General features: G+C 40.5%; 1 protein-coding gene and 1 long non-coding RNA gene across 2 annotated transcripts in view; one reads left to right on the top strand and one right to left on the bottom strand.

The window, feature by feature from the left end:
* Positions 1–14,323, top strand: part of LOC103112191 (guanylate cyclase soluble subunit beta-2-like) — a 53,669-nt gene that overhangs the window by 15,252 nt on the left and 24,094 nt on the right. The window contains exons 2-7 of the mRNA XM_016187475.2: positions 2,418–2,578; positions 6,506–6,605; positions 7,604–7,800; positions 9,123–9,234; positions 10,424–10,527; positions 13,416–13,632. Coding sequence (XP_016042961.2) covers positions 2,418–2,578; positions 6,506–6,605; positions 7,604–7,800; positions 9,123–9,234; positions 10,424–10,527; positions 13,416–13,632 — 891 coding nt within the window. The remainder of the gene's footprint in view (positions 1–2,417; positions 2,579–6,505; positions 6,606–7,603; positions 7,801–9,122; positions 9,235–10,423; positions 10,528–13,415; positions 13,633–14,323) is intronic.
* The window catches only part of LOC132539462 (uncharacterized), a 33,415-nt gene continuing 22,942 nt past the window's right edge, over positions 3,851–14,323 (bottom strand). The window contains exons 2-3 of the long non-coding RNA XR_009550764.1: positions 5,757–5,849; positions 3,851–4,122 (exon numbers count right to left, since the gene is read on the bottom strand). This is a non-coding gene — a long non-coding RNA (uncharacterized LOC132539462). The remainder of the gene's footprint in view (positions 4,123–5,756; positions 5,850–14,323) is intronic.

The raw sequence follows: 14,323 nt of genomic DNA, 5'->3' as shown, positions 1-14,323 counted from the left end.
TTGCTGTACTCAGGTTACAGAACCTGCCTAATAGCCTGGTTGTGGACCATAAACTAGAAGGAATCTGCCATTTGGACCATCTGAGGAGGCAAGCAAAGCAAGCAGAGGCTGAAGTGTCCACCCTTCCTCTGGCCCCCTAGGAATGAGTTCTAGAGAGGTCAGGAGAACAGACAAGATCTGGTGTGTTCAGGGTGGTATAACATAGATAGCTCAAGAATACAGTAAAGTCTCTTGTTGTGAATTCCTGAGCATGGTCCAACCCTTCCAGGATTCCACCAAAAGTCGTGGTGAGTGAACCTCGCAGCTCTCCCTGCAATCGGGCAATCCAGACCTTCCCAGGCCCCAGGAGTAACCTTGCCATGAGTTGCTATAACAGTACCACAAATAAAAGTGGGTTCTCACCAATATGCCAGGCTGGCAGCTCAGATAGATGCTCCGTCGCCCATGTCAGTCATGACAACCCATAAATAGCCCTCGCCATGGGGGAGACCCCTTGTTTCTCCGACGCTGCTCTAGAGGCTAAGATATCGAAGAGCATGCGCCTCAGCAGCTGCAGGTGATCCTAATTCATCCACAAGCTGATTGGCTTCAGTGGGGTCATTTGTGCAAAAGGCTGCTGTGACAATGAGACTGTTTGTCTTTCACAACTTTGGCAAACATCTAGTAAACCAAGACAGTTTCAAGAGCTATAAAATATTTTTCTTCTTTTTTTTTTTTTTTAAACCAGAGCACTGCTCAGCTCTGGCTTGTGGTGGTGCGGGGGACTGAACCTGGGACTATGGAGCCTCAGGCATTAAAGTCTCTTTGCATAACCATTATGCTATCTACCCCCCCACCCACCGCAATAAAACATTCATTAAGGCAGCCAGGAGATGTGTTAGTAGGTGGAGGACACACTTTTATCATGCTCAAGGACTCCACATGGAAGCAACACACAATGGAGAAACTTCATAAGTGGTGAAGCAGTGCTGTGGTGTCTCTCCAGATTTAGGCCAAGTAAAAGGAAAGAAATAAAAAAAGAAAAGAAAAGAAAGGAAAAAGAAAAGAGAGGAGTCTTCTGCATGCAACAGAAGCACGCAGGCACAAAGCTACAGTGAAGACCTGGCAGGAATAAAAGAAAAAATTTCCCCCCCTTGGGAGATGGGAGGTGGCATACCCGGTTAAGCACACATATTACCAAGTGAAAGGACCTGAGTTCTAGTGCCACTGCCCACCTGCAGGGGGTTCTGTTTCATGAACCAAGCAGGCCTGTAGATGTCTATCTTTCTCTTCTATCTTCCCATCCTCTTTCAACTTCTCTCTACCTAATTAAAAAGTTAGTGAGGAAATAAAAAAAAAAAAAAAGGAAAAATTGCTGCCAGGAGTGGTGAGTAGTACAGGCACAGAGCCCCAGTGATAACCCTAGTGGCAATTTAAAAAAAAAAGCTTTTTTTCTTGATAGAGGTAGAGAAATTCAGAGGGAAGGTAGAGAGGGAGAGGAAAAGAGGCACCTGCACCACAGCTTTACCACTTTACCCCCTTTCAGGGCTTGAGCCTAAGTTTTTGAGCATGGTGATATTTGTTCTCTACTAGGTGTGTCACTGCCCAGCCCCCTGAAAATAAAATTCTTTAAAAATAATAATTTCTTAAACAGTTGAATTAAAAAAAAGCTATTGGCTTCCCCTCCATAAAGCACAGTAGGTACTGTAGGTAAATGCAACAACCCCACTGACACCTCAGATCTACCCAAGGACAAGATCACTGCCCTCCAGAACTGTCAAATAGGAAGACAAGTACAGTATTTCAGAAGCAAGAACTCAGACTCAGCTGGGCTGTTCAAAGTCATTCGTGAAAACAGCAGCTCACAAGGAGACCAAAGTGTGGAGATAAAGAGCACAAAGGGAGAAAAATTTGGTGTCCACTTTTGAAGTAAACTAAGATATCAGCCTAAGTGGCTTTTCAGCTGCAGTACCATTCCTCAAAGGAAGTCTCTCATCTCCTAAAAAGCCACCATACTTAAAGATGTCAAAATGTGAGTGAAGAGAAGGTAGGGGGTCACACACTGCAGCCCCATGATCCTCCAGGAAGACAAATTTCAGACTGGATACTTGGCCAGCCCAAGATGGGACAGCTCCACACCCCCTTCTAGACTAGAGAGACACTTAGTAGTAAGTGCCATGAAAAAGACCCAGGTCATTCCCATTTGATGAGCACCTGTCAGGTGCCAGGGCTGCCAGAGTTCCTCAGGAAAGTCAGTAGTGTAGGTAGGTGCTATTTACTATTGTTTTACTCAATGGAAAATGAACTCTCAGAGTGAATTTCAGTGTGGGATCATACAACCAGACTCTGAACCATTTACATGTTAAATGAAAATCACCAACGAGAACAAACACTTTCTAGATGCTTTGATTTGAGAGGGTGTCATTGGGATTCCACAGGTGTCTCCATGGAAGTGATTCTGAAACTCTTTGGAGAATACTTCTTCAAATTCTGTAAAATGTCTGGCTATGACAGGATGTTACGGACACTGGGAGGAAATCTCATGGAGTTTATTGAAAATCTAGATGCCCTCCATAGCTACCTTGCTCTCTCTTATCAGGTAAAGTTACTCCCAGTTTGGGCTTTAGTAGTTTAAGCTTGCCTGGAGTGGATCTTGACTACTTACCCACCTTCCCAAGAAGATATAGATTCAGGACTTCTGTAGAATCCTCTGTATATGATACCAGAGGGCAGAAATTTCTCTAAGGAGAAGAATGGGAAGTGAATACCTGTTGACCACTTTTGTAAAATGGCCAACATCACTCAGAGGAGGGCAGACTGGAGGGGTTCAACTTTGGATGGGGTGGAAGTTGGGGGAGGAAGGCTGGCTAATTCTGATAGCAGCTGTTGTGGGTTTGCAATTAAATCTAGAAGACTGATCCGAACAGAACAAAGGGCTCGGACACAATCAGGTTTTAGTGGATTTGCAAAATCTCTCCTCAGGTTTTCTGGCCTGGATGGAGCTGATAAATAGCTTCTGCAGCCAGAGTCACTTATTCATGTATGAGAAACAAAGATTTGACAGGGCCAAAGTCAGAATCGGAAGCCATCCAACCCAGCTTAGCCCATGGGGTGACTATCTGAGGTGTTAAAAACTAATTTCCCTATTGGGTTATATCTCCCTAGAATTCACTCCTTGATTTTTCTGTTTTCACAGACCATTGGAAATTCAAATGCCTGGGTTCTGCTTTATTCAAAGGGCTAAGTAGTATTTACATATTTCATAACCAGTTTGTTTTTTAACATAATAGTTTATATCTATTTTAGGGCTCTTAATTATTTGCCAAACTCTTCATATTTTTCCTCCCTCTGGAGATTTGTTATAAAGATGAAATAAGATTTTTGTATACTAAAATGCCTTCAATATTGTAAATTGTGTATGTAAAATGCACATTTCTAAGTATAAATTCCTTTAGAGAAGGAATAAGAGGCATGGAAACTTTAACTGACTTTCAGTAGAATAGGCAGATCTGTTCTGTTGTTATAATGGGCTCTGTTCAAGGATAGAAGGTGGAAGAAGGCCTTCCTAGGGACACAGATGGGTCATGCCATCTAGTCAGCTCTACAATTTACAAGGTGGGTGACCTGGGACAAATTACTTGTTCTGTGTTGGCAAGATAGCTCAATACCTGCTTTGTCATGCACATGACCCAGGCTGAGCCCAGCTAGCACCTCACTAGGGGACGCTTTGGTGCTGTGGCATATTTCCCTGTCTTTGTCACTCCCTTTTTTTTTTTTAATTTATTTTTTTATTTAAGAAAGAATAAATGAACAAAACCATAGGGTAGGAGGGGTACAACTCCACACAATTCCCACCACCCAATCTCCATATCCCATCCCCTCCCCTGATAGCTTTCCCATTCTCTATCCCTCTGGGAGCATGGACCCAGGGTCGCTGTGGGTTGCAGAAGGTGGAAGGTCTAGCTTCTGTAATTGCTTCCCCGCTGAACATGGACGTTGACTGGTCGATCCATACTCCCAGTCTGCCTCTCTCTTTCCCTAGTAGGGTGGGTCTCTGGGGAAGCGGAGCTCCAGGACATATTGGTGGGGTCTTCAGTCCAGGGAAGCCTGGTTGGCATCCTGATGGCATCTGGAACCTGGTGGCTGAAAAGAGAGTTAACATACAAAGCCAAACAAATTGTTGAAGAATCATGGACCTAAAGGTTGGAATTGTCACTCCCTTTCTATTTGAGAAGTCAGCCTGGAGCAGTGAAGCCCAGGTGATGACACAAGAAAAAAAGCAAAACAATCTTCTCCTTTCTAGATCTCAAATATTTTCCATTTTATTTAATAAGTATTTATTAAGTACCTACTATGTGGTATTTATATGTTTAGACATTAGACATACATACAATAAAAAAGAATATATTGGTAAAAGTCCCACCTCAGAGTGGTGTGTAGATTAAAATAACTTGTAAGGAGTAAAAAAAAAAAAGCCTCAAATTGTAATCAGCACAACAAAAGGCATTTCTTACATAATAACTGCCTTCCCCTTCCTTTTCTTTTTGTTAAAAATTATAATAATTTAAATAGCAATTTCCTTTCAAATGTCTTAGCTAAAGTATAACAATTAAAGTATAAAAATACATTTTTTGTTCCTTCAATAATCTTCCATGTTATTTTTTGATACTACTTTTTTTCTCTGAACATTCAGCTACAATTTTAAGTGATGATTCTGAAGAAATTAATGTCTTTCTACTCAATCATTAAATTATCATGGAATAAATTTTATGTTCACACTATATTAGTATTGCTCCACTGATTGAGTGAAAAAAAAAATTCCTGAATTCCTAGTCCATTGTTTTTATACCCATTCTTATTACCCTTCTTCTGATAGTCATTCACTTCATATGTTAAAACCAGTACAGGAAAGGCAACAGACTAGACTTTTTCTGGGGTCAAGTGCATATAACAAGGTAAATAAAATGTATGTGTGTGTCAAGGTAAAAATGAAATACATGTAGACACTAGTAGATATATAGTGCTTTATCTCAGGCAAGAATATTATACATTATCTTTTTAGGCAAAAATAAGATAATGGTGACTTTTTCTTTTATGTTTATTTCTAGTCATTTAGAGTGCCTAAAGCTATATTTCTGGTTATAGCTATGCTCTTAGTCTTTCTTTTTTTTCTTTTCTTTCCTTTTTAAGCTAACTTTCATAGGGTACTAATATTAAGGCAGTTGAACTATGCAACTTATAAACAATTGAATTAGTCACTTGACCCCTAAGACTAGTTTTTCTTGTTTTTCTCTCATGAGAACATTGGGGTACAGAAAGGGCAAGTAGCAGGCCCCAGCCAGGTGTGCCTGAATCCAAAGACCAGGCTCAGTTCTGCTTCTCCTAACTTTCCCTTTGCCCTGATTCTTCCCCTTTTAGAAAACCCCATTTTAATCAAGAAAGTACAATCACATTGTGTAGTAAGCTGGAGACTGACCACAAGAATTAAAAACACAGACTTTGAGAAGTGTTTTGGGCAGTGGCACAGCCTGGGGTGAAGAGGTTGAGCGGAGATGACTGCAGGAAAGTGCAGATTTTCCCTTTGGGCCTCCAGCCCTCTGTTATGATGCACTTAGATGTAATTTGGAAATGACTTGTAATTACTTGTTTTATTATGCACTTCTAATACGTGCTGCCTCAGATAATTAAATTTGGTCAAAATATAAACATATATGCACAAGTACTTTCTCTATGTATATACTTTTGGAAATGCTTAGAAAAAAAAGAAACTGATTTACCTAGTAACCATCCCATCAATGGAAGACAGCAAAGATCTTGGAGGGAATCCATCTCCAGAATCTCTTTCTTCGCTCAGGTCACCAATCTGTCTACTAATGAAGCAAAGCAGGGGAGAAATTACTGCTCTTAGATACACCTTCCTCCTCATTTCCAGCCAAGCCCTCATCATTACACTGGCATATACCTGCCATGAGATGGCGCATGCTTAAATATCATCTCTTTATTCCTGGAGAAAGATGATCTTGTCTGGTGTGTATTGATTTTGCAAATGTGCACAGATGGCATTATCCTTCCAAAGCAAACAATAACAACAGAAATTCTTTCCTATTTGCAAATTGCTCTAAACTTTTGATCTTTCCAAGAATAAAGATGCCCATGATAACTAAGCCAAGCACAACTGTTAGTCACCCCTGGGAGTATGGATGGATGCAACAGTGCCTGGGAGAAGACTCATTTAGGGATACTGCTGTTCTATAAATAATCTAGCCTTGAGTTCCCTGAACCTCAGTTTCTTCCTCTTTAAAATGGAAACAATGTTTGTCACTCAGAATTATGCAGGGAATTAAACATAAAATTCTTCACATACAGGGGCTGAAATCACTATAAATTTCATTTTTATACAAATGGAGGAAGTAGGGTACAGTTCTGTGTAATATAATAGATAAATAGTGTTGCTTCACAATGTCCCAAAAAGCCTAACTTAAATAACTTCTGCATACTGGGAGAATGTATTGTGTTTTTTAATTAGGAGATGAATGCACCATCCTTTCGTGTGGAGAAAGGAGCAGATGGGAAGATGCTTCTCCATTACTACTCTGACAGAAGTGGTCTATGTCACATTGTACCAGGTATGGGGGTGAGTTAACCAGTCCCAGAGCTGTGAGGTCTCTGGAATGAGGAAGGTTTTCCCACAAATCTTTCAGACTGCTTATAGTCAGAGTGAAAGTTCCATCTCTTATGAAGTCTGATAGTTTGTTATCTTGAAAATTTACTTTGTATGTGTGTGAGGAAGAGATAGACACAAGAGCTCCATGCTGGCATTTATGATGCTCTATTTTGCTTTTGTCTTTCTTGCTGCAACACAGTGCTAGAGATCAAACAGGGTCTCATACACCCAGGGCACACAAGCTGCCACTGAGCCACCTTCCTGGCCCCATCTTAAGCCTTTCAAAGAAGTTTGCAAGCTGACAAAAAGAATTGTTTTTGGTTTTAACAATTTAAACTATGCTAGTTTTTACATAGCTGTGATAGCTCCACATATATTGTTTCGTATTCACTTCTTTCTGTATTCACCATTGTGGAAGACACATCTGTCAGTATTTTTACATAATAGTCTTTCATGTGACCATATCCAGTGGCCAAATAATATCCTGTATTGCAACCAACTAGTCTCCTACTGTTAAGCTTTTGGTTGATACCACTCTTCCTTCTATTGTACACAGAGCTAAGATGAGCATTTCCACGCATGCTTTCCTCATGTTTGATATTATAATCCTGGGATAAATTTCCACAGGAACACTTTTTAAAACACTCCCCTCAATGTTTTTACAACTTAAGTTTGCTTACATTATCTTCAGAGTTTGTTTAATAAGTTGAATGCATTCCTGAAACAAACAAATGAATAGAACTAGAAATGAGAAAGGGAGGGGATATATGAAATAACCAGTCATGTATAATTTAAATATTTGATTTTAAATTATCTCATTTTTATTGTTAAATGCAGCATATGACTCAGGGCCCGGAGTTGATAAATTCTGGGTAAATTCATGAAAAGGTACATTATTTTTTCTCTTGCTGACACAATTTGCCTTCTATATCCATATCAATAAATACCTTTCTGCTGCAGGTATCATTGAGGCTGTTGCCAAAGATTTCTTTGACAGTGATGTGACCATGGAAATCCTTGACATGAATAAGGAAGAGGAGAGGACAGGGAAGAAGGAGCATGTGGTGTTTCTGATTGTGCAGAAGTCTCACAGACAGATGAGGAAGGCAAAGGCAAACAATTCACAAGCCAGTCAAGACATCCAGAGAGACCAAGAGGTCCTGGGTTTGTTCTGTCTACAGAAAACACAGTTCCCCTGGTAGAACTTCATTCTTGGGGGTTGGGCGGCAGTGCAGCAGGTTAAGCGTATATGGTGTAAAGCGCAAGGACCAGCATAAGGATCCCAGTTCGAGCCCCCGGCTCCCCACCTTCAGGGGAGTTGCTTCACAAGTGGTGAAGCAGGTCTGCAGGTGTCTATCTTTCTCTCCCCCTCTATCTTCCCTTCCTCTCTCCATTTCTCTCTGTCCTATCCAAAACAACGACATCAATAACTACAACAATAAAACAAGGGCAACAAAAGGAAATAAATAATCAAAAAATAACTTCATTCTTAGAGTATGTCAGGCAAAGGGGAAAACCTACTAGACCGTCTAATAGTAGAGAGTACAAGAATCTCTCAATCTCAGCACTACTAACATTTTGGACTTATAATTCTTTGTTGTGTTGGGTCATCCTGTGATTAACAGGATGTTTGGCTTTATCTTTGCTTTTTATCCAGTGGAGACAAGTAACACTGTTCTCCCTCATCCCCAAGCATTTCCCACTTGTGGCAATTGATAATGTCTCCAGGTCTTGTAAAATGTCCCAGGGTGTATATACAGGGGTGGATGGGGTGGGGAATGAACAAAAATCACACTGTTTGGGAAGCACTGGGTTAAGGCGACTGAATATACATTGAGGGGGCTTTCTGGATGCAGCTTAGCCTTGAATCTTTTTACCTCTAAGATTTTAATGGTAATAAAAATGGGGTTGAAATTTAGATCTGTTGGTTTATTTTTCAGTCCCTCTACAATAAATTGACCTTTCAAAGCCTTTCTGCTAAATTCTGTAGTTGGAGTCAGGGCCTGAGCTTAACTCATAGTGCTGTCATTGGTTCCCTATGTTGCCACCTCTGGAGTAGCCATGATCTGTTTGGGTATCACATATATTAAACACACAGCAGTCTGGTCTACATACTGTGTACAAATATTCAGTAAGACCACAATTCCTACAGTACATGGTGTTAGAACATTCAAAGCCCATGTTGGAATCTGTTCACTGAAGAATATTCTTCAGCTGCAGCAAGAAAATATTTTCATCTGTGATTTTCCTGCCAGTTCCCTCTTGAGATTTTATAAAGAAATTCATGCTGCCTTTGATAGAGAAACAGCATGGAGATTATTTAGACAAAAGCCTTGGAGCTTATGAAGTCTTACTTGATTTAACCTTGCAATCTCTCACTGTTTCTCTACCCTGAGTCATACAGCAGATGAGGTACATGTAGCTTGAGTCATATGATGAGTTTCATGACCAAGATTGCTTCTCTCCTTGCTATTAGCAGGCTCTAGAGGCAGCTTTCCTTAGGATGAAGGAGAAATATTTGCGTATCTCTGTTGGCTCTGTGAAGAGACCCCGCTGGGAAATTTTGAGAAGTATAGTCCTGTTTGGAAAAGGTGAGTGGGCTGTCTTCCATCCTCTCAGAAGAGGATCATTTCTTGGTACAGAGAAATGAACAAAGTTTTCTAGGATTGTGATGTTGGTGATATCTGCAGAGCTTGGATTTGGCAGTAATGTCTTTTTTTTTTTTAACTTTAAAAGATCAGATTCTATCTGGCCTTCTTTCATTTATCTGTGTTGGGTGAGATGGGAGACAGTATCCCCTGGAATCAGGGAATGTTGCAAGTGAGAAGATCAGAATTAGTTCTGACTGGTGATGGTGCTGAAGAGGAAGACTGACATATTACAGAGAACAACAGATTTTCCAGTCCACTCTCTAGATTCAGGTTTTCTAGATAGGACATCCAGCAAAACAATGGATCAAGAATTAAGAGGGCAGATTGCTGGCTTTGTCCCTGAGGAACTGTACAATTGTGGGCAATGTCCTCCAACTCCCATCTGAAAAATTAAAGCAATAGGCTTCCTGAGGTGCCTCTGTTGGCAATGAACTGGTTTCATGATCAGCACCTAATGCCCGGGTGAAAGTAAGGACTTAAGACCCCTGGGAGAAGGAAGCTAGAGTCCTTCTGTCTGCTTGCCCCATGGGTCATGATGACAAGCATTTGGGACAAAGTCTGCACTGCTCAAAGGTTTGCATTTTGAGTCTCTGAAGCCCTTGGCAAGGGAGTCAAACATGCAATTGACATCCTTTGTCTAGGAGATTTTCATATCAAAAAGGCTCCATTTTGAATTTCTTCCCCCTGCCAAATAGGACTGTTGGTTAAATTTTCATGTGCCACCCAAAACTGTCAGTCTAAAAAGCTCCATGGCAAATGTCCCTGACGCAAGGCTGGGCGCACACGCTCTGCTCTGCTAGCCCATTGTCTGGCTGTCACCGTCTCAATGCCAACTCTGTTTTCATGGTGAGACATACTCAATTGGCCCAGAAACTCTTCAGCGACAGGCAGAAACTTGGCAGGGGGAGGGAGGGCTTCTCAACCTGGTAGCACATTTTCTGTTTGTTTTAATTTGGAAAAAGAATTGCAGTAGCCATCTGGAGATGCTGAGGGAGCCCGTGATTAAGAGCAGTGACTGTGCTTTGCCCATCAAACACTTTAAATAGGATTCCAAGCTTTGCTCTGGGATCAAATTCAGGTTGATGGTGTGAATTTCAACAAAACTCTTTTTTTCCTCCTTTGCATCCAGGGCACCTTGTGAACACCTTTGTGCCGGTTTATCCCAAAAGGCTCTGGATTGAAGAGAAGACATTCTGCAATGCTTTTCCTTTTCATATTGTATTTGATGAAGCAGTAAGAGATCCTTCCCCTCAGGAGTGGGAATTAGGGGTGGGATATAAGGGTGTTCTGTAGTAATTTAAAGATAGTAGAACACTTCCAGTCCCTGAGCATTCTTGGGTTTTGGGAGATTAGAATTTAGACTGACAAGTCCTTTTTTTTTTAATATTTATTTTATTTATTTATTCCCTTTTGTTGCCCTTGTTGTTTTATTGTTGTAGTTATTATTGTTGTTGTCATCGTTGTTGGATAGGACAGAGAGAAATGGAGAGGAGGGGAAGACAGAGAGGAGGAGATAGACAAATTATTAAAATTATTAAAAAAGAAAAATTATTAAAAAAAGAAAAAAACATCTTCATAGCACTGGGTGAAGTATGTTACTCTATAACTCTCTGGTTGCTTCTTTTTTTATTTTTTTAAATCTTTATTTATTGGATAGGGGCAGCCATAAATCAAGAGGAAAGGGGGTGATAAAGAGGAAGAGAGACAGAGAGACATCTGCAGCACTGCTTCACCATATGCAAAGCTTTCCTCTTGCAGGTGGGGTTCAGGGGCTTGAATGCGGGTCCTTGCACATTGTAATACATGCACTCAACCAGTTGTGCCACCACCCAGCCCCTTCTGGTTGTTAGGGGGGTTATGAATGCCTCATCTAAACCAATTCTTTGCAAACAGAGATGACTCTCAAATGAATCAATTTTATAGAATCTGTTTCCAGTAGTTAACTAGTAGGTGATGATGCAGCACTTATGTATTCAAATAAATACTAGAGAAAAAGAAAAATGCAACAACTGAAGACATCTTAAATGATTTTTTATAATAAACCAAGTTTATTTTTGTCTAATTACCGTGTGTGTGTGTGTGTGTGTGTGTGTGTGTGTGTGTGTGTGTGTGTATGTGTTATCAAAGCCTCACATGTTTAGTTTCACCACTCTGGGATACTTTTTTATTCAGATAGATAGCGGGAAGAACAGCATATTAGTAGAACTTCCTCCAGTACCACAATACCTCCCACATGGGCTGCATTTATGGCGAGGCATGGGCCTTATCCAGTGAACCACGTCTCTGATGCATGTGATCCTTTTTTTTTTTTTTTAATACAGTACTGCTCAGTTCTGGCTTGTGGTGGTGTAGGAGGATTGAACCTGCGACCTCGGAGCCTCAAGCATGAGACTCTTGTTTGCATATCCATTATGTTATCTCCCTTGCCCTCATGTGATCCATTTAGTTAACATATGTTTTCTCCAAAGAAACTGAAAGTAGAGGCTAGACAGACAGCATAATGGTTCTGCAAGATTTTCATAGTTGGGCCGGGTGTTAGTGCTCCTGGTTGAGTGCACATGTTACAGTGCACAAGACCCAGGTTTGATCCCCTGGTCCTCACCTGCAGGGGGAAAGCTTTGCAAGTGGTGAATCAGGACTGCAGGTGTCTCTCTGTCTCTCTCCCTCTCTATAACTCCCTTCCCTCTCTGTTACTGGCTGTCTATCCAATAAATAAATAAAGGCAATTAAAAAAATTTTTTAAAAGATTTTCCTGGCTGAGGCTCCAAGATCCCAGGTTCAGTTCCCAGAACCACCATAAGCCAGAGCTGCACAGTGCTTCTCTCTCTCCCCCCTCCCTCCCTCTCTCTCTTATTAAAATACTAAAAAAAGAAACTGAAAGTGACCAAAATTAAATTGTCACAACTCCCACAGACCAGTATCACAAGTTTTCATGGATTTCTCCTCCATCCTGAAGCTGAAGAAAGTAAAGCTTGGTGGAATTGAGCCATCCATGATAACTACAAGGATGGTGAATAATCCTGTTTTGAATTCCACCTTGCCATGGATACTGACTGCATACTTTTGCCCTTTGATATAGTAATTGGAATACCACTTCTTTTTTCTCCTGTGGCAAATATGGACAAATGTTCATTAGTTCAGACCCCATAGTGCTGCTTCCTTCCAGGACTATCTAGAAGATTCTGTACTTTGGCCTCTGGGAGATGCACAGTGAAAAGGAAGTCAAAAGACTTGTCAGTCAGGAAGTTGGGCTGTAGCGCAGTGTGTTAAGTGCAGGTGGCGCAAAGCACAAGGACCGGCATAAGAATCCCGGTTCGAACCCCGGCTCCCCACCTGCAGGGGAGTCGCTTCACAGGTGGTAAAGCAGGTCTGCAGGTGTCTATCTTTCTTAAATCTTTAAATTTTTTAAATAATTTCTTAAATCTTAAATTTTTTAATATTTATTTATTTTACCTTTTGTTGCCCTTTTTAAAAATTGTTGTAGTTATTGTTGTTATTGATGTCGTTGTTGTTAGGATAGAGAGAAATGGAGAGAGGAGGGGAAGACGGGGAGAGAAAGACACCTGAAGACACCACCTGTGAAGCAACTCCCCTGCAGGTGGGGAGCTAGGGGCTTATGCCAGTCTTTATGCTTCACACCATGTGCACTTAACCCGCTGCGCTACTGCCCAACTCCCCAAGATGTTTTTTTTCCTATTGTCAATATTTTGAATTTTGATCTACTTTGAAGACTTTTTTTTGAAGTGTTAGGTATATAAGAACAGAAAATCAAATGCCTTATTTCATAAACTCTGATTTCTGGAGACTGACAGAAACTCCATGGTTAGTGGGGTTAAGGATTCCCTAGCAGAGCCAGTGAAGATCTATTAGCCCAAAGAGAGCTTGTTCAACCTGTTTGTTGTTAGAGGTATGCTTTCTGAACACTCCCACATATTCTTTTATGCTTCAGAGGTCAGATGAAGATTTGAAGAGTATTTGCCACTTCTACAGAGTTTAGTTTCTCACTGACACCCCGCGCCCATAGTCAGAATGATTTGTTTTGTTTTGTTTTGTTTTTAGGGAAAGTTTATGAGGCAAGTTGCTTCTATTCTCCTGTCTAACATCTTTCCTGTCTTGGACAGCTGAGGGTCAAGCAAGCCGGAGTGAATATTCAGAAGTATGTCCCAGGACTTCAAACTTGCAAGATTGGACTAGATGAGTATTTCTCCATCATCCATCCCCAAGTTACCTTCAACATTTTCAGCATCTGCAAATTTATCAACAGTCAATTTGTCTTGAAGGCACGAAGAGAAATGATGCCTGAAGCATGGAAGAGTCAGCCCACGCTCAAACTCCGAGGTAGTAACTCATTCTGTCCCAATGCACTCTACAATATGAGAAATTGCTCAGCAAGGGAAGAGGCAGAGTTTTTCAGTTTCCTCCAAAAAGCTGGATGAGAAGTGAGGCAGGAACTACACTTGATCTATAAACAATATGTTTTTGTTTTCTCAACCACCATCTAGTTTAGACATAATGGAACTCTAATTATATATTTACTTAATTCTAGTCTTTGTTACCAACATTTCTAGAATGCATGTGCTATTATTGGTGTCAACTTCTGTCCTTTATATATCATGATTATCTGACCTACTGTTAACAGAGCACATATTTTGGTTTGTTTATATTTCAGTTGTGATACAAATATATAATATGGATTTTATCACATTATTTTTGAGCATATACTTACATATATACATAGATATATGTATATATATATTTCAGTGCTATTAAGATCATTAAGTAGGAAAGGAGAGACAGCATAATAGTTATGCCACAGTCTTTGTACCTTAAGTTCTGAGTACCCAGGTTCATTTTTCTGCAATACCAATAAGCTAGAGCTGAGCAGTTCTCTCTCTGTGTGTCTTTCTCTCTGTATGTCATTAAAATTGAAGAAAAGGTACCATTAAGTACCCATTTACTTAATGGCTATCATACAATCATCACTGCTATTCATCTCCAGAACATTTCTCATCCTGCAAAACTGCAACTA

Source organism: Erinaceus europaeus, chromosome 7 (genome assembly GCF_950295315.1).
Source record: "Erinaceus europaeus chromosome 7, mEriEur2.1, whole genome shotgun sequence".
Classification (NCBI taxonomy): domain Eukaryota; kingdom Metazoa; phylum Chordata; class Mammalia; order Eulipotyphla; family Erinaceidae; genus Erinaceus; species Erinaceus europaeus.
This window is presented reverse-complemented; position numbering and strand designations above follow the sequence as displayed.